The sequence below is a fragment of the Microcaecilia unicolor genome, chromosome 2 (assembly GCF_901765095.1).
Source record: "Microcaecilia unicolor chromosome 2, aMicUni1.1, whole genome shotgun sequence".
NCBI lineage: Eukaryota > Metazoa > Chordata > Amphibia > Gymnophiona > Siphonopidae > Microcaecilia > Microcaecilia unicolor.
In genome coordinates this window covers 556,625,907-556,645,807 of record NC_044032.1, presented here as the reverse complement: position 1 = coordinate 556,645,807, position 19,901 = coordinate 556,625,907, and the positions used below count along the sequence as shown (strand labels likewise).

Genomic DNA, 19,901 nt, shown 5'->3' with positions numbered 1-19,901 from the left:
TTAGACGTGCCGAGATCGGTCACGATTGTGTCCAGCTCGACCACAAAGAGCAGCTTGCCTTTAAAAGGCAATCTAGCCAGGCGGGATTTAGAGGCGTGATCAGCAGACCTATGCTCCAGCCAAAGCCACCGCCGCGCAGAGATTGTCTGAGCCATGCCTTTAGCTGAGGCCCTCAAGACATCATACAGCAAGTCTGCCAAATAGGCTAAGCCCGATTCCAGGGCTGGCCAATCAGCCCTCAAGGAATGATCCGAGGGGGAAGCCCGCTGCACCATAGTCAGGCACGCCCTGGCCACATAGGAACCGCAAACTGAGGCCTGCAAACTTAAAGCAGTCGCCTCAAAGGACGACCTTAAGGCCGCCTCCAATCTTCTGTCTTGGGCGTCCTATAGGGCCGTGCCACCTTCCACCGGCAACGCCGTTTTCTTAGTCACCGCAGTGATTAAAGAAACCACGGTAGGCCACAGATAGGCCTCACGTTCACTTTCAGGCAAAGGATAGAGGCGGGACATAGCCCTAACCACTTTAAGGCTCGCTTCCGGGACATCCCACTGAGCCGAAATTAAGGTGTGCATGGCATCATGCACGTGGAAGGTTCTATGCAGGCGCTTCGTCCCCAGCATAATGGCAGAGCCAACAGGGGCTGAGGGAGAGACGTCCTCTGGAGAGGAAATCTTCAAAATGCCCATGGCCTGCATTAACAGGTTGGGCAAATCTTCTGAGCTAAAGAGCCGCGCTGCAGAGGGGTCATCCGCTCCATCCGAGCGGGGATCCGTCTCCTCCAAGGAATCCGCAAAGGACCGTTGGGAGAACTCAGATACGCTGCCCTCATCTACATCGGAGGAGACAAAGTCCTCCAAGGCCTGGGAATCAACCCGAGGGCGTTTACCTCCGGGGGCCTCAACCTCTTACCAGATGAGGGAGCAGGGGCAGCGTTTTGCATAAGGAAGGCCTGATGCAGCAGCAAAACAAACTCGGGGGAGAAACCCCGCATACTGTGCACTTCCGCAGCCTGGGCTACAGCCCTAGACGCACCCTCAACCGGCGCTCGCAAGAGCGGGGGAGAGACATGCTGCGCATCCAAGATGGCGTCCGGCGCGACACTCCGCGAAGGAGCCGCGCGGGAAGAACGGCGCTTAACTTTAGCCGCTTTTGTGCCGTCGCCCAAATTAAGGGCGTTCATGGGTGGCCCAAGAAGAAGCCGTCCGAGCCGCGTGGCCGGCCAATATGGCGGAGGCGAGCCGCGGGGGATGGGCGTTTATGGCGGGAAAACCCGCCACACCGGAGGAAGGACCGGGACACTCATCGGTCACGAAACTGTCACCCAACAAGGGCGAATCAGACTTTAAGACCCCCGCATCCCCTCTAGAAGCGCACACGCGATCCGGGGAGCGACTCTTTGCGCCCTCGCCCTCCGACGCCATAGGCCACGTGGAGACCAATCGGGGAACCCCCTGCCCGCTATAAAAGGTAAAAATTACCTGCTGTCCGCTCCGAGCTGTAACGACCTGGTGTCCCAGTGAGTAGCTGCAATAAACGTTTAAATAAACGTCGAAATAAACGCCTTTAAGGACGTTCAAAATTTTTTTATTTATTATTTAAACGGAGCCAGCGGGAGGGGGGAGAAAAGGAGGGACCTGGCGCCACCAGGTTTGCACTTGCTCAAGAAGAGCCCTCAACCCCAGGCACTCAACAAAACCTAAAAATTAGGCTTGGAGGCCTAGCCAGAGCTGCTGCTGTGTGTGACCACCACCTGCTGAGATAGAGAACATACTGAGGAGTTTCCGGCAGCACATGACCACATATAGGGAGGCAAAGTTTGCTCTCTATCTCCACCTGCTGGTAGATGGACACAACCCACCAGTCTATGGATTGATCAGCATGATGATATGGAATGGGCTACTGAAGCTGCCATGGCTCTGACATTGTGAGCAGTGACCCAGCCATGAAGGGTCAGCCCAGTCAGCCAAGTTGAGACTGGTATGTTTGGTAATGGGAATCCCCAGTCTGTTAGGGTCGGACACAAAAAGCTGGGAGGACTTCCTATGAGGTTTTATATATTCTATACAGTATGCTAGAGCATGCTTGCAGTCTGAGGCCGAGCCCAGGGCAGGGCTGCCGCACCCCCCAGGATCGTCGCTGCTAACCCTCCCCCCCCCGCCGCAACTCCAAATACCTTGGCTGGCGGGGATCTTGAGGCCCCACCAGCATGATCTTGAGGCCCCACCAGCAGAAGTAGTCTTCCTCCAACACTGCTCTTCACTCTGCCACATTTCCTGCCCTGCCCCTGCCTTTTCTCTCATGTCGCACATGCTTGGTTTCAAAGCCGAGCATATGCAACCTGAAGGGAAAAAGCAGCCACTTGGCAGGCAATGCAGAGTGAAGAGCAGCGCTGGAGGAAGACCTCTTCCGATGGCAGGGCCTGGGGGACCTCTGCCAGCCAAACCAGAGGCCCTGGCCCGAAGCTCTGCTGTGTCTGCTCCTCCCCTGCCTCCAAGGGTGGCCTGGCGCTGGAGTTTTCTCTCTCCTGCCCCTGTTGGGACGCAATCACCAGGGTCCCATCAGAGAGAGAGAGAGAGAGACCCCAGCGCCGAGTCCGGGGAATTTTGCCCCCGTCCCCCCGTCTCAGTAGCCTTGGTCTGAGGTATGCAGTCCTGCTTCTCCAGTGCTATAGGGAAGACAGGAAGTACAATGGACTGATTGAAATGAAATTCCGATACCATGTCAGGAAGGAATTTGGGGTGGGCTCGGAGGACAACCCTGTCATGGTGGGTCTGTCACATGGGCTTGAAGCTTGCTGACTCTTGCTGACTCTGCTGGCATAAGAAAGAGCTATTAAGAACACTACTTTTATATATGACAAACTTCAGAGAACAGGAACAAAGTGGTTTAAATGAAGGTTTCATGACAGCTATTACGATGACACTGAGATTCCACACCCCTAGAGGTGGTTTGATAGGAGGTTTGGTATGAAACAACCCTTTCATGAGTCTAATTATTATGGGATGAACTGAAACTGACTTATTATCAACTTTAGAATGAAAAGCACTGATGGCACTCAAATGTACTCTGACTTAGTTTTGAGGCCAGAATTCGAAAGATGAAGGAGGTACTCCATAAGGGTAGACAGAGAGCTGTTTTCCACTTTAAACAATAACATTTTATTGTAGAAAGTTTCCTAGAACCTAGGAGTATCCTACAGACTGTCAGGAATGTGTGAGGAACATACAGGGCCGGCGCAACCCGGTAAGCATGGCAGGGGGCGATGACCTCTGGAGGGCTCCACAAGCCATGCTTAACACCTCCGGTGGCTCACAGTTCCGGCTGCAGCCCCCAGTCCCCACCTGCCCACCCTCAGCTTCAGCGACAGCCCCCTTTTTGTTCCTGCCGCCCTGTGTTTACATCTTTCACCTCAAAGTCAAAGCGCCAGTAGCAGTGAAAGAAGGCGGGTCACTTTGAGCCGAGCCTTCCCTTCCCTCTGTGTCCCGCCTTCCTGTGATGTAACTTCCTATTTCCATGAGGGCGGGACACTCAGAGGGTAGGGAAGGCTCAAGGCGAGACTGCTTCTTTCACTGCCACTGTGACTTTGAGGTACGGCAGATTTAAACGCAGGAACAAAAAGGGGGCTGTCATGGGAGCTGAGCGTGGGCGGGTGGGGAGGCTGGGGTTGGAACTGGAACTAGCAGCAGAAGGGAAGGGGGCTAAGGCTGGAACTAATTGCTGGACATAGATGGGAGGAGAGGATGGGGGCAAAGGAGAATCATGGATGGGAGGGGAGGATAGGGAGCAAAGGAGAATCATGGATGGGAGAGCAGCGAAGAGAGGAGAATTGTTGGACATGGATGGAGGAGAGGGAAGGGAAGAAATGCTGGACATGGACAGAGGGAAGGGAAGCGAGATGGATGGAGAGGAGAAATGCTGAACATAGAAGGAGGGGAGGGAAGAGAGAGGAAGGAGATGCATATGGATGGAAGGGAGGGAAAGGGAAGAGAGGAGAAAAACTGCACATGGATAGAGAAAATAGTCAAAAGCTGGATCCACCCTATACCTCCTCCAGTCAAGACCGTGGAAAACCCAGCTTTTACTTATGGATGTAAGGCAAGAAATGAAGGAGGAAAGTTAAGAAATAATGGAAAGGAAGCCCTGGAAATGGAGTTAAGACAACAGATAGAGAGCAGTAGAATCAGAGACTGGGACCAACATGATCAGAAAAACAAAGTCACCAGACAACAAAGGTAGAAAAAAATCATTTTATTTTCATTTTAGTGTTTGGAATATGTCCAATTTGAGAATTTACATCTGCTGTCTTATTTTGCACTGTATAGGAGGAAATGTGTTTCTTTCTGGTATTGTGCTGCATGCAGAGTCTAGCTTCTTAGGATTTCAGGTTATTTTTTTTAGGAATTTGAAGAGGAGCTATCTCTGTTCTGCATGTGTGACTGCAAGGCCAAATATTTGAATAGGGATCTATTTGTGGTTCTGAGATTTTGCTAACATATTGTGCTTCAGATTTGGCAAGACTGTTTCCCTAATATTCATGGTCTGTGTGCTAATTTGGTTTGTGTCATTTTGGGTATACTGGAGTTGTAACAGCTTACAGAAATTATTTATAACAAAAAAAAATCACAAGTTACTTTTCTTCTCCTATACTGGTGTAATATTTTCAATGATGCCTGTTTATATGCGCCATGGCTGGTAAAAGGGGTGTGGCTATTGTGGGTATGGCTACTGTAGGGACTAAGCCATAGAGGGGCATAATCGAAAGGGGTGCCGAAGTTTTCCTGAGGACGTCCTGGCGAAGGGGCGGGGAAACCCGCATTATCGAAACAAGATGGGCGTCTATCTTTCGTTTCGATAATACGGTCGGGGACGCCCAAATCATGAAATTTAGGTCGACCTTAGAGATGGTCGTCCTTAAAGATGGTTGTCCCCAATTTTCGCCGATAATGGAAACCGAGGATGCCCATCTCAGAAACAACCAAATCCAAGCCCTTTGGTCGTGGGAAGAGCCAGCATTCGTAATGTACTGGTCCCCCTGACATGCCAGGACACCAACCGGGCACCCTAGGGGGCACTGCAGTGGACTTCAGAAATTGCTCCCAGGTGCATAGCTCCCTTGTGTGCTGAACCTCCCCAAACACCCCCCAAACCCACTCCCCACAACTGTACACCACTACCATAGCCCTTACGGGTGAAGGGGGTCACCTTCATGTGGGGACAGTGGGTTTCTGGTGGGTTTTGCAGGGCTCACATTTACCACAAGTAGTGTAACAGGTAGGGGGGTGGGCCTGGATCCGCCTGCCTGAAGTGCACTGCACCCACTAAAACTGCTCCAGGGACCTGCATACTGCTGTCATGGAGCTGGGTATGACATCTGAGGCTGGCATAGAGGCTGGAAAAAATATTTTTAAAAATTTTTTTGAGGATGGGAGGGGGTTGGTGACCACTGGGGGAGTAAGGGGAGGTCATCTGGTCATTTAAGGCACATTTTTGTGGCTTGGTTGTAAGTAAAAAAAGGACCAAGTAAAGTCGTCCAAGTGTTCATCAGGGATGCCCTTCTTTTTTCCATTATCGGTCAGGGACGCCCATGTGTTAGGCACGCCCCACTCCCTCCTTCGCTACGCTTCTGACACGCCCCCGTGAACTTTGGTCATCCCTGCGACGGAAAGCAGTTGAGGATGCCCAAAATCAGCTTTCGATTATGCCGATTTGGGCGACCCTGGGAGGACACCCATCTCCCAATTTGTGTTGAAAGATGGGCTTCCTTCTCTTTTGAAAATAAGCCTGATAGTGATTCTGCTCCTAAGGTTACCCATAATGAGTACCAGTACCTTTTTTCCTACAAAAAAAAGCACTCGGGGCAGGTTAGGGAGGCATGCAAGTTCCCAATGCAAGGATAAACCTAATGTGATTCTGACATTTATTAGCGTATCATAGTGGATACATTTAAAAGGTTTATAGTTTAAGTATGGAGTGGAGTAGAGGAGTGGCCTAGTGGTTAGGGTGGTGGACTTTGGTCCTGGGGAACTGAGGAACTGAGTTCAATTCCCACTTCAGGCACAGGCAACTCCTTGTGACTCTGGGCAAGTCACTTAACCCTCCATTGCCCCATGTAAGCCGCATTGAGCCTGCCATGAGTGGGAAAGCGCGGGGTACAAATGTAACAAAAATAAAAATAAAAAAAATATCTGGTTGCTCTCACTGAGGGGAGGGGAGAGAGAAGGTGCTAGAAAGGGGGAGAGGAGAAGTTGAGAGGAGTAAGGAAAGAGAGGAGATGCTAGATGGGTAAGGGGCACCAACTGATAGGTTATAAGGGGGGTCGCCAGATACCCTAGCACCAGCCATGGGAACATAAATCTGTGTCGTCAGGAACCAAGCCATCAGGGCTAGAAAGCAAGGGTTTGGATGAAGGATGGACTACCCTGCATCCCCCATTCTGTGTTATTAGGGTTGGAAAAGGATTTAAACTTCTATGGTTCCCTGGATAACTCTAGAAGAGGGAACAAGATTTGACATGGCCAGTAGGGAGCTATTAGAATCATGTTTCTCCTGGTCTCAATGCAGTTTGAGAAGAGTTTTACCTATGAGAGGCAGTGGGGGAAAAGCATATAGAAGGTCTGTTCCCCAATGGAGCAAGAAGGCATCTAGGGCTGTATGTTTGGAAACATATATTCTGGAACAAAAGCGAGAAAGCTTGTTCTGAGGAGAAGCAAACAAGTCTATCGCTGGGTCCCCCACTGTTGGAATATTTGATGAACTGTGCTGAGAGGCCATTCGTGATGTTGAAGTACACTGCTCAGTTAGTTTACTACAGCATTTTGCTTTATGGTTAGGTATATTATAGAGATGTTAGAGAAGCTGACCAAGTCCATATCTGGATTGTTTGTCGACAGAGGTGGTAGGAACCTGTTCCAGTAATACATTGCTATCTGGTTGTCCATGCGAATGAGTATTACCTGACCAAGGATACGCAATTCCAGGAGGTTGATATGTTTCTCTCATGGGGACCAAGAACCCTGTGTGTGGAGACCGTCAAGATGTGCTCCCCAACCTATCATGGAGACATCTGTGGTGAAGACTTTTGTGATATGGAAGGGGCTGCAATGGAAGACCCAGGGTGAGATTCTGGGACACCATCCGCCACTGTAGAGAGTGGAATAGCTGTGGAGTGATTTGAATACAAGCTGATAGTAATCCTGTGGCTTGGGATCACCAAGAGGAGAGCGTCCACTGAGGAAATCGGAAATGAAGACAAGCCAATGGCATTACATGAACTGTTGAAGCCATGTGACAGGAGTAGGCACAGAATGCGACCCGAAGATACTTGGGTGGAGTTGTAAATCTGAGTGGTGAGATGTAGTATGTTGTCTGCCCTCGGTTGAGGAACGAAGGCTCATCATTGAGTGTTGAGGAGAGCACCTATGAACGCTAAGGCCTGTTTGTTCTGTCTGTCCTAATTAGATTGTAAGCTGTCGAGAAGGGACTGTCTCTTCATGTTCAAGTGTACAGCGCTGCGTACGTCTAGTAGCGCTTTAGAAATGATAAGTAGTAGTAGTAGAATTGCCTGAAGATGTGATTTGAGGTAACGGATCACAAATCCGAGGCGTTCTAGGAGCCTTATGGTGGACCGAATGGAGGCATTCACTGACTGTTGGGAGGCTGCTTCGATTAGCCAGTTGTCTAGGTTGGGGAAGACATGTATGCCCTACTTGTGAAGTGTTGCGGCTACTGCTATCAGACACTTTGTGAAGACCAAGCCAAATGGTAAGAACTTGTATTGATAGCGTAGAATTACACAGCGAAAGCGGAGAAATTTTCTGTATTCAGGGAGAACAGGTAGGTTGGTGCATGCCTTCTTGAGATCTAGAGAGCAAAGCCAGTCACTGAGTTGTATCATGGGAAGTAGTGAAACATCTCTCGGACAAAGCCAGGAAAAGATATTCTCTCTGGAGATGATCTACATCTTTCAGGTGCTGGAAAAGAATAAGATGGAATGCCATAGGACTCCTCGGTTGAGAGTCCCAGGAGAGAGACAAGTCTGACTCTTCAAAGTAGTGATTATGCATAGTACATGGAAGAGAGTGACAACCAGAGCATCAGCTCTGCGTCAAGGGGTGTCGAGGCAGGTGAGTTTCCAAAGTTGGAGAAAATTCCTCTGGTGATGTCGATGCATGTGGTCAGGTTCGTGCCGCACAAGATGATTAACACCGAGCTAGCATAAGGGACCTTTCCCATGATTGTCTCTTCGATGCATCAAAGGGCTAGGCTAAGGCTGGCGCAAGCACCCTGTCTGTATAGACTGCGAATGCAGTAGCCCTAAAAGTTCCTCCTTGAGCATTGCCTGAATTTCCTTGTGAAGAGTAGATGTCGGTACTGGTTCAGAAAGCAATGTGGATGCAGCCTCAGTAATAGCCTGTGCAGTATAGGAGATCTTGAAGACCTTGAAGGCTCTCGATGAGAAATGAGCTGGAGAGGAGATTGGACACTGCGGAATGGACGATTCCCCGTGCATCGAGGATGTTGATGCAGGGGAGGTATGGACAGAGTACCTGGAGGGAGAACAATGGCGATGCTTCTTAGGTTTTTTAAGCTGCAGGTACTTCAATGTGCGCAATACTGATGATGAGGACGTAGAGTCCTTATGGGTATGTGGTATCAAGTCCAACATCAGACCTTCTCAATGTTGCATTGGTGCACCCAACGTCAATGCCAATGTAGGTTCCATGTCAAGTAACAAATTCCCTGCCATGCTCGATGTGGATGCTGATATTAATGTAGTACCTCTTGGCACCCTCATTGACATAGAGGAAAGAATGGCTGACACTAGGTCAAAAGGTTCTATGGCCTTGGGAGCTTGAGTAGTCACATACCTGAAAATAGTCTATGCTTCCCTGGCAAGAGAAGGGCTCAAATGCTCCACAAGGCTGAAAACTGAAAATAAATTGTAAAAAAAATATATACATTTAGTAACTTAATAAATGAAAAAAAGAATATGAAGAAAAAATGTGCCGAAAAAGGGAAGGCACCAAAATGTCTGAGCTGAGGAGAGATTAAAAAGTCAACCTCTCTGCTCCATGGAAAACAATAGACTGTGGGTCCTGCGCTCACACGTCGGGTGGGAAGGCACCAGCGCAAGCATGGCTGGGGCACTATCTCAAAGATTTAAAGCGATAGTGCACTTACCACCACAAGTGTAACAGGTAGAGGGGGATTGGCCTGGGTCCGCCTGCCTAAAGTGCACTGCACCCACTAAAACTGCTCCAGGGACCTGCATACTGCTGTGATGGAGCTGGGTATGATATTTGAGGCTGGCATAGAGGCTGCCAAAAAATATTAAAAAAAAATTTTTTTTGAGGGTGGGAGGGGGTTAGTGACCACTGGGGGAGTAAGAGGAGGGAGATCATCCCCGATTCCCTCCAGGGGTCATCTGGTCAGTTCGGGCATCTTTTTGAGGCTTGGTCGTAACAAAAAAGGACCAAGTAAAGTCGCCCAAGTGCTCGTCAGGGACGCCCTTCTTTTTTCCATTATTGGTCGAGGACGCCCATGTGTTAGGCATGCCCCAGTCCTGTCTTTGCTACACTTCCGACACGTCCCCGCGACGGAAAGCAGTTGAGGACGTCCAAAATCGGCTTTCAATTATGCCGATTTGGGCAACCCTGGGAGAAGGATGCCCATCTCCCGATTTGTGTTGAAAGATGGGCACCCTTCTCTTTTGAAAACAAGCCTGAGAGTCATCTCTCACAAGAATTGTTTTGGTAAAGTGGGTCCTAAGATGGACTTTATGTTTTTGTACAGATGGTTCAGACCTCAGAAGAAGCCCATTCCGGGGATCCAAGATGGCCGCACTCCACTAAGACGCTGCAGGGTCGGGATCTTACCTTTGAGAAATAATGCCTAAACGTCGAGGGAGAGTAGCGGCTAGAGCTTCCCCGCTACCCCCTCCATTGCCTGGTCCTATCGACCGATTCTTTAGACCGCCGGGTCTTGCCTCTTGTAAGCAGGATGCTGCCAGCTGGGAACGCCGTTGAACTGGAGACTTTGGCTTCCCTTGGCCTCGATGTCACACTAAGCCCTGCTACGCGTTCACCACCTCCTCAGCCGATTGGCGCGAGTTCTTTCCTCCTCGGATTGACAGGGTCCACCCCGGAAGGTACAGAGGGCCCTGTAGAGCGTCGATCGGAAGCACAGCTAACATCGGAGAAGGGAACGGAGGGCAGTCTGCCCAATGTGACGCCGTGGAGTGAGGGGAGGAACAGTCGGATTCTTGAACAGACTTCCATAAGCTTTGAAATTCCTAAAGCGTTAATAGAAAAACCAAAGGAATTGACATTTAGATACTCTATGGGATTTGGTGTCTAACTTGGGACAAATTTTTCTTAAGCAAAATAATGAGACGTTACCAAGATTAAAATCTTTGGAGACTGATTTTCAAAAAAAAAAAAGAAGAGGAGTTTAAAGTCCTGGAAGGCAAATTTGGAAAATGTTGATCAAAAAATTTCGAACTTTGAAGTAATGCAATCTTCGATGATAAAAGATTTGACCAGTCTTAGGATGAAGACTGAAGTGTTTGATAACTATACTAAAAGTCATAATTTAAGATTTGTCAACTTTCCCAGAGTACAAAATGTAACCCCTCAGGAAATGCTAAAACGCTATATGCGTGAGATCTTGGACATTCCTGAACAGAATTTTCCACCCTTTATCTTGGTCTATTATATTCCTGGGAAAGACCTGAATCGGATACCAGAAAAACCGATAGACATTTCTCTTTTGCTTGAAATTACTGACTCTGAACTTGCCTCAGCCGCCACTTTGGTGGCGACTATGGCATTATTGCCGGATAAGAATTGGATATTCCGCATGTTTTTCCGTAATAAAGAAAAGCCTTTTCTAGGGTTTAAAATTCTCCTGTTTCCGGATGTCTCTAAGGAGACTAGACAGCGGAGGAAACAATTCTTACTCCTAAAGCCTGAAGTTTTGCACTTGGGGGGCACCTTTTTTTTAAGATACCCTTGCAAGTGCATAATAAGGCTTGGGGGGAAAAATATGTATTTATGGAACCTGCTCATGTATCTGCACTTATAGCCTCAGCAAATTTGGATAAGCGATAAAGAAATTAGGCAACCCCACTTAATGTAGTGCGATATCCAGTTATATTTTCTTTTTCTGTTGTTTATTCCCAGTATTCTTCCTACATTTTGGATTCCTAATTTATGGACTTGCGTGTCAATTTCTTATGATGAGTGAATTATTTTACTTTTCTTGATTATGTTTTTCTGAGAAAGATTTATGTATATGTATTAGAAGATACTTCCTAAACAAGATGCTTCTTGTAATAATCTGAATAATTGAATAAATTAAAAAAAAAAAAAAAAAAACCAGCAGCCCATTCCAAAGGAAGGGGCCAGAAAGAAAAGAAGGCACTCTTCCAGGTAACTTCCTAATAGGCTTGCTTGGGGTTAGGTAAACAAGTCTATGGTCATAGATGGAAGATAAGAAGATTAACAGTGTCAGGGGATGCAGCTGGGGTGGGGCTAGGGATGTGCACTAAAGGTCTCCCTCTCAAAAAGTGGGCCCTCTTGGCAGGTTACTTGTTTTACTTATAAAAGAAAGACTGTATATGTATTTCACAGTAAAATAAGTTCTCCAAAGACAAGCAGGCTGATATTCTCACAAGTGGGTGACGCCACGTCGGCCCCGGAGGATTTTAAAGCAAAATCTCAAAATCTCTTTACGGCGTTCCGTCGCGCGAGCGATCGTACTGCGCATGTGCGCACACCTATTCCCGCTCGCCGAGCGGACACGCCCCTCAGTTTTTCTTTTTCCGCGTCTGAGGAGACACGGAGTTCGTTAGGGCTTCGTGTTTTCTTCAGGTCTTCGGAGTAAATCTCTTTTTTTATTTTTTCATTTGTACTTTTTATGGCAGGCTCATTGTGGCTTATATATACAGGTATTTTTTGTACCTGAGGCAAGAAAAAATTTAAGTAATTGCCAGAGTCACAAGGGGCTGTGCCTCAACGAAGCATATAAGCTTCTCTTTTTCTTCAAAAGTGCTGGTATATTGTTATCTGTGGGCTAGCCAGCAAATAAAACAAGCCCACATTTTTTGATCCATTTATTAAAACTTAAACAAATTGCTCTCGAGAGCTGTGAGAGCCTGCTTCAGCACACTACTGTCTTTGAGCCTCACAAGTGGTGAAGGTGTATGTCACAGGAAAAACCAGGAACCTAAGCAGGTGCATCCCTGGTTAGCCACTGAATGGGCAGCCTGGTGACACAATATCAGTGGTGTAACCTTTGAAGTGAGTCTCCACCCGTCTCGGCGTCTCCTGCTCTGCAGGTCATTCGGACGCATCGGCGGAAGTGTCTTGGGCCGGATCATCTCCCTGTGAAGCGCAAGTAGTGTCTCAAAGTACCGAGACGTATTCTACTCTGCCAGGGATGCCCAAAGGACCGGATCATCTCCCTGTGAAGCGCAAGTAGTGTCTCAAAGTACCGAGACGTATTCTACTCTGACAGGGATGCCCAAAGGACCGGATCATCTCCCTGTGAAGCGCAAGTAGTGTCTCAAAGACGAGACTTATGCTACTTGTCAGGGATGCCCAAAGGAGTTTCTGGAGTCCGACAGAGACCGATGCACGCTGGGTATAGTTATGCATCGAGTAGGTCTCCACCTGCCTCGGCGCCTCCTGCTTGGCAGGTCATTCGGGCGCATCAGCGGGTGTCGGTACCATCGGTGCCCAGAGCTTTGCTCCCTCTGTTATGGAGGTATTCGGGCTTCAGACATCAGTCGGTGCGAGAGCGTTGCTCCCTCTATTATGGAGGTATCCTGGCATTGGACGTCGATACCCCGCAGTACCGTCGGTACCGAGTATCATCGGTACCGGGTGTCATGGGTACCGTCGGTACCGAGTATCATCGGTACCGGGTGTCATGGGTACCGTCGGTGCCGAGTATCATCGGTACCGGGTGTCATGGGTACCGTCGGTACCGAGTATCATCGGTACCATGGGTGCCGTCGGTACCGAGTATCATCGGTACCATGGGTGCCGTCGGTGCCGAATGTCACCGGTGCGTCGGTACCGAGGAGTATCGGTACCGGGAACATTGGTACCATGGTCGGTGCCATGGGTCCCGTCGGTACCGGTACCATCGGTACCATGGATTCCGTCGGCACCGGGTATCATCGGTACCATGGGTACCATCGGTGCCGAGTGTCTTCGGTGCATGGGCACCGTCGGCACCAGGTATCACCATCGGCATCAGATATCATGGGCACCATCGATCACAGGTATCATCGCCCATCGGTACCGAGTATCACGAGTACCATCGGTATCGGGTATCGTCGGTACCATGGATAGGTATCATGGATACCGTCGGTACATGAGTACCGTCGATACAAAATATCATAACCAGGTACCATCGGTACCATGGGTGCCATTGGTACCAGGTGTCTTGAGCACCGTCGATACCATGTGTACCATAGGTACCGTCGGTGCTGTTGGTGCCGAATATCATGGGTACCATCGGTACCACATGTCAAGGGTCCCTTCGGTACTAGGGTATCATGGGTACCATCGATACCAGATATCATGACTATCATCGGTACCAAGTACCATGGGTTCCATTGGTACCGGGGGTCATCGGTCCATGTGTATCATCGGCACCGTCGGTGCCATGAGTACTATCAGTACCATCGGTCACATCTCTGTTATGGAAGTCATCTGGCAGTCTGGTTTCGATTCCCTTGCATTGCCAGATGTTGTCCTTGGCTTCGAGACCATGGGTACCATTGGATGCCATGGATGCTACCGCCTCCCGCGGCATCTAGCTTTTCAACTGGTCTCCTTCACCGATGCTGCCTCTGGTATGGGTGTTCGCTCGTAGAACTTACCGCGCCTCCATACCTTGGCTTCCAGGCCCAGAAATGCATGTTAAGAACAGCCATTTTGCTACAGGAGAACATATTTTTCCATAGCTGTTCTGTAGAATTGTATGTATGACAGTTGCTCTATACTGGTCAATGTTTGCATCTGAGCTGCTCTGTTTGAGTAGTTGGCTCAGTTCAATGATGGTTCATCTGATGAACATGAAGGTCATGGGGTTTTCTCTGCTGAGAATCCTCTAGATCCTCTATTTGTCTTGACACATTACAATGGAGATTGTCAATCAGCCCAATGCCAGATGCTCGAGGTCCTGGACTACCATCTTCAACTCAGAACTGATAGCAGTTCTAAGAACTTGCTTCGGCGCCCCCGAGGCCAGAGCATACATCCTTAGCCTCCTTTGGAGAATGGCGTACCAGGCTGGCATGATCGCGTCCAAGACCAAGTCCTGCCAGATCTTTATGAACATTCCCACCGGAGTAGGCTACATCTTTTTTCCAAGTGTCGCAAGTTCCTGTCCAATGGCGTTTTCATCACTTGTATTGTAACACCTAGATTTCTGCTCTAGGTATGGTGATGCGCAGACTCTCATGACTGTGTGCCTCTCACCTGGAGGAGGAGACTCAGCAGAAAATTGTTGATATGCTGTGCATACACTTCCTCATCTCGGAACTTCTTTAAAGAGATCAGCACGCTCGTTCTAGTCAGCGGCGTGCACCTAATCAGGCTCCTGCAGCTATTCCGCAGGAACCAGAGAGGGGTTTTGGAGTGGCTCCAATTCAGCATAGCCACTATATAAAAAAAAAAAAAAAAAAAAAACAACAAATGTCCGTACCGGCCAATCTGCCTGTCGGGGGGAAGTTCAAATATTCTCCACCACAGGTGACTTCTATATCCTCCAACCGGGGGGTTTTTTCAAATAGTCCGGTTAGGATACATTCTCAATCTGGAATCAAACCCTCCACATTGTTCATTGGAAGTTTAATCCTTTAGCTTCCATCAACAGTGAGTACTTGCAGAGGAACACTCTGCCTTTCTTAGTACCAATGCAGTCGAGCCTGTTCCACAAGGGTAAGAAGGATTGAGTTTCTATCCCAGGTCCTTCCTTGTGGGTTCCGTCCCATCATAGACATAAGGGGCCTCAACAGATTTCGTTCAGGATGATTTCCCTGGGCATCCTTCTTCCCATACTTCAGGAAAACGAATGGTTATGCTCTCTGGGCTTACAAGATACTTCTACTCACTTTGCGTCCAGAGTATGTTTTTCCTAGTGCCTAGCTGTTGTTGCAGCGTATCTTCATGGACTGGGAGTGCAAGTGTTCCCTTAACACGTTGATTGCCCGTCTCAACAGATTACAGCACAGTAATATTGAGACTTCTAGACACATGGCTTCCACAGTTCACGTCACTCCCTTGACACTTTTGCACATCTAGAGGATGTAACCCAACTGTTCGCCAGTCTTCGGAATTCCCCTCAGAGGTGGTTAATTCTCTCCATTTTGATTCTGAGGTGTCCAGTCCACCTTACTCAGTCAAAAGCTGCTGACGAAGGTTGCATCCCTCCTGGCTATCCAACCTAATTATTTTAATCAACCACACAATCGGGTTGTGATGTACTCGATAACAAAGGAGTACTGGATCTTGTCCTCTGAGTCAAGATGCCATGCAGATGTAGCGGTGGGCTCGCCAACGCGGCTTGTTTTCTCCAAGCCATTTATCTAATTGGCGTAAACAGCAGTCTGGCCGACAGGCTGAGCAACTTAGTTCAATCACAAAGTCCCTCAGTTCTGTTCCAGGCTGCAGGTTCACGGCAGACTACCATCGGATGCCTTTCTCCTTCTTTGGGGGACAAGTTTTCTGTATGCGTATCCTACCATACATCTGGTGGAAAAGACTTGCTGATTCTCAAGCAAGATTGTGGAGCCATGATTCTCATTGCTCCTTTCTAGCTACGTCAGATACGATTCCCTCTTCTTCTGGAGTTGGAATGTTTTCCAGCTCTCATTACGCAGAACGAGGGGGCACTTCTACATCCCAACCTCCAATCTATGGCTCACACGGTCTGGATGTTGAGAGTGTAGGTTTCGTTGACTTTTCCAGAAGAGTGTCTCCCGACTCTTGCCTGCTTCCAGAAAAAGATTTCACAAAGAGGTGTTATTCTTTTCATGGAAGAGGTTTGCCGTCTGGTGTGACAGCGAGGCCCTAGATCTTGCCTCTAGTCTTATACAGACCTTGCTTGAGTTCTTTCTACACCTGTCTGAATCTGGTCTCAAGACCAACTCGGTCAGTATTCATCTTCGTGCAATAAGAGCTTATCATCAACGTGTAAAAGGTCAGCCTTTAGCTGTCCACTTCATGACGTTTACTTCTCCCACAGTATTGAGAGAATTCCTTGTATGTGTCTAAGGGGGATTATTTCTGTTGGGCTTAGCACCCCCAATAATTTTTACAGTTGGCTCTTATGCTTCGGTCAGAGCCCCTATCACTCCTTATTCAGTATCTTGGGGTCTCAATGTAGTTTTCATCCAGCTGCTGCAAGCTCAATTCGGGCCACTGGATTCCTGTCATCTGAAGTATTGGACCTGGAAGGTCATTTTCCTTGGTGGCTGTTCCTTCAACTCGAAAGGTCGGTGAGCTTCAGACTCTAGTAGCTCAAGCTCCTTACCTTACTTCTCATCTTAACAGAGTAGTTCTTCGCATGCAGCCAAGGTTCTTACGGGCGCTGGTATCAGAGTACCATCTGATCCAGTCAATTGTCTTGCCAACATGCTTTCTCCCTCATCTTACAAGCCCTGGCGAAAGCAAGCTGCGCACTTTTTGCGTGGAGCAGACGAGCTCCCTCGCAAGGTCCGCCCAGTTGTTTATTTCTTTTAATGCCAGTTGCTGTCGGAAACCGCATCATTTCTTCTTAACTGGCAGATTGCATCTCCTTCATTTTTGTCCAAGCTGGACTGACTCTAGAGGGCCATGTCACGGCTCACAAAATTAGAGCCATGGCTGAATCGGTGACTAATCTAAAATCAGTCACTATTGAAGGGATCTGCAAAGCTGCGGCGTGGTCATCAGTCCACACATTCACATCTCACTACTGCCTTCAGCAGAATAGCCGACGCGTCAGTCGGTTTTGGGCAGTCGGGGCTGCAGAACTTCTTTGGGGTTTAGAATCCAACTCCAACCCTCCTAAGCCCATGTTTGTTCTGTTCCAGGCTACACTCATTTAGATGTTTCTTCTTTTCAGGTCAATTTTTATTCTGGCCTCGCCGTTGCGAGACTCTATTGACCACTGTTTGTTGTGTAAGCCTGAAAGCTTGGGATACCCCACTTGTGAGAATATCAGCCTGCTTGTCTTTGGAGAAAGAGTAGTTACTTACCTGTAACAGGTGTTCTCCGAAGACAGCAGGCTGCATATTCTCACAAACCCTCCCACCTTCCCCTTTTGGAGTTGTCTCCTCCATCTTTTGGATATAACTGAGGGGCGTGTCCGCTCGGCGAGCGGGTATAGGTGTGCGCACATGCGCAGTACGATCGCTCGCGCGACGGAACACCGTAAAGAGATTTTGCTTTAAAATCCTCCGGGGCCGACGTGGCGTCACCCACTTGTGAGAATATGCAGCCTGCTGTCTTCGGAGAACACCTGTTACAGGTAAGTAACTACTCTTTATCTTTTATTTTATGGGAGGTCTTATGTGGTATTCAAGCCTAAATAACAGCAGAGACTCCTACTACCCAATATTTATAGCAGCCAGCCTGGCAAGAAAAACAGCCAAGTTAGCTGAAAACCTGCCAGCCAGTTGACAACACATGACATAAGGTGAGGCTGAGAAGACCATCGGACGGCCCGTGGCACTACAGGAAACACTACTACTACTACACTGTCTTAATCTGTTCCACAAAGGCACTGGCAAGAGTCTAAGTCCACTTTAAAAAAGTAAAAGTATACTGCTTACATACTTTAAGGTGTGTTTTTATTTTAACTCAATTTAAATATCATATTGTAGTACAATTGTTTAATGTTCTCTCTTTATTGCAAAATCAATAAGAATATTAAGACTAAAAAAAGTAAAAGGTATGTTTTTAATTGCTCATCTTGCTTCTCTTTGTCTTATCATGACTAAAATAAAGGATGCTTCTCAGGACCAGTCCTGTAAAATAATGAAAAGTGTTGGCGTTCATATGCATTTGGAAGTAAGTTAGCTGAGCGTGCGTGTTGTGTTGCTCTTCCTCTGGTCTCCAACTGCCACCTAGTGTCGGCTGTTCCCGCCCAGGCAGCCCCGGCCTTTACCCCACCACCTCCGTCTGCAAAATCGGGTTGCACTTCCATGAACGAGCCATGATATCGGTAATAATTCTTTAAATCGCTCATTTCTCCAATAGAGAGCGAATAACCGCATAAAAGAAACGGCCGGAGCGCGCCACGTCCTTACCTCTTGGGGAAATGGTAGGCCCTGTGAGCGGCCGGCAACCGTCCCCACGGCCGCACGACGCCGCTCTGAGTCTTGCCGTAGCGAATGAGCTCCTGGAAGAGGCCGCCGGGCAGGACGGAACCTAGATGCACAAGCAGCGCGGCCAAGAAGGCCCCGGCCAGCAGCAGCCAGAGCCCAGCTGCCACCGATAGCATGGCGGGGAAGCAGCAACAGGCCACAAGACGCCCCTGGCTGCCGGCCGAGACCTTCCTGTAGGGAGGGGGCAGGCAACTTCTTATCGGAAAGGGGCTCTGTCACTTTAGGCTCTTTGGGTTCTCAGTAGCCTTTTCGTTGCAGGAGTTTTGTGTGACAGACATCAGCTTTATGGAAGGAGGGGCCGGGAGGAACTGTTAAGAGTAACTGCGTTTCCGCGTACAGTTACCCCCCGCGCCGCAAGTAAACCGATCCTGCTGGTCGATCCAGACAGTGCTGTTTTGCGGCTAAGATCTATAGTTCCGAATCGGTGGCAAAAACTGGAAATACAAATCTCTTTGCGTGCAGTCGAAACAGTATCTAGATTTGATCGGCCGGTTCGGTTTATCTGGGGCGAGGAGAAAGCCTTTCTGATGGCACAGCTGGGTTCCGCAGTCAATATCTCGAGATCCAAAAGAGGAACCTACCGCTTCCAGCACCAACTTTGGGAGTTGAATAGATGTAGGTTCCACTATACACTTGCACGTGAGACGTAGTCCCTGCATACAACAAGAGCTTTTTATTTTTTGTGTGTGTGAGGATTTTGTATATGAGCAGGTGCCCAGAGAATTTTTTTAAAAGTTAGAATATTTCCATTTTTTTGGAAGCCACTTGGGATTTTTATTTATTTATTTACATTTAGGGTGGGGAGGGTATTTGGGTTATTTTTTAACACAAGGTCTTATTGCATAAAATGGCTTCTGTGCTAAAATAACAGTAGCCGCCTACGTGATACCTGGTGGATACCAGTGATGCATAGAATCATGTTTAAGGTTCTGTTATTGATTTGATTCACTAACGTGTTTATGCAAACGTAACGTACCCATGTACTGGAAAACAGTTATGCTTTCTGTCGGCATGGCAATTGCATATTATGCTGAAACTCCTTATTGTGAGAAAAGCATCTAGGCCACTTAAGACTTTGTGCTAATACTCAAGACTCACTGCTTTGTAAAGGTTTGTTTGTTTGTTTTTTGTAGAGACGAAGATTTTAAATTATGCATGTTGTTACCAGCTTTGATTAAAGTGGGATACAAATGTAAAACTAAATACATAAAATAAATTCTCCCCCCCCCCCCTTATTGGCTTTTCAGTAGTAAGCACTTAAGAATGTCAAAGCCTTTGGTAGGCCCACACAGCGCATACATGACTGCCTTCCCACCTTCCTGAGTCATGAAGGACTCACACTTGAATCGAATAAAGGAGAGGTGAAAGGGTATCATCCTCACTTTAATATTCCCTTATCTCTTATTTGTCTGTCCTAATTAGATTGTAAGCTCTGTCGAGCAGGGACGGTCTCTTCATGTTCAAGTGTACAGCGTTGCGTACGTCTAGTAGCGCTATAGAAATGATAAGTAGT

General features: G+C 48.1%; 1 protein-coding gene across 1 annotated transcript in view; it reads right to left on the bottom strand.

The window, feature by feature from the left end:
* Positions 1-18,969, bottom strand: part of SRD5A3 (steroid 5 alpha-reductase 3) — a 59,042-nt gene extending 40,073 nt beyond the window's left edge. Inside the window, exon 1 of the mRNA XM_030191396.1 lies at positions 18,311-18,969. Coding sequence (XP_030047256.1) covers positions 18,311-18,504 — 194 coding nt within the window. The 5' untranslated portion in view covers positions 18,505-18,969. The remainder of the gene's footprint in view (positions 1-18,310) is intronic.
* Positions 18,970-19,901: the final 932 nt, after the last annotated feature.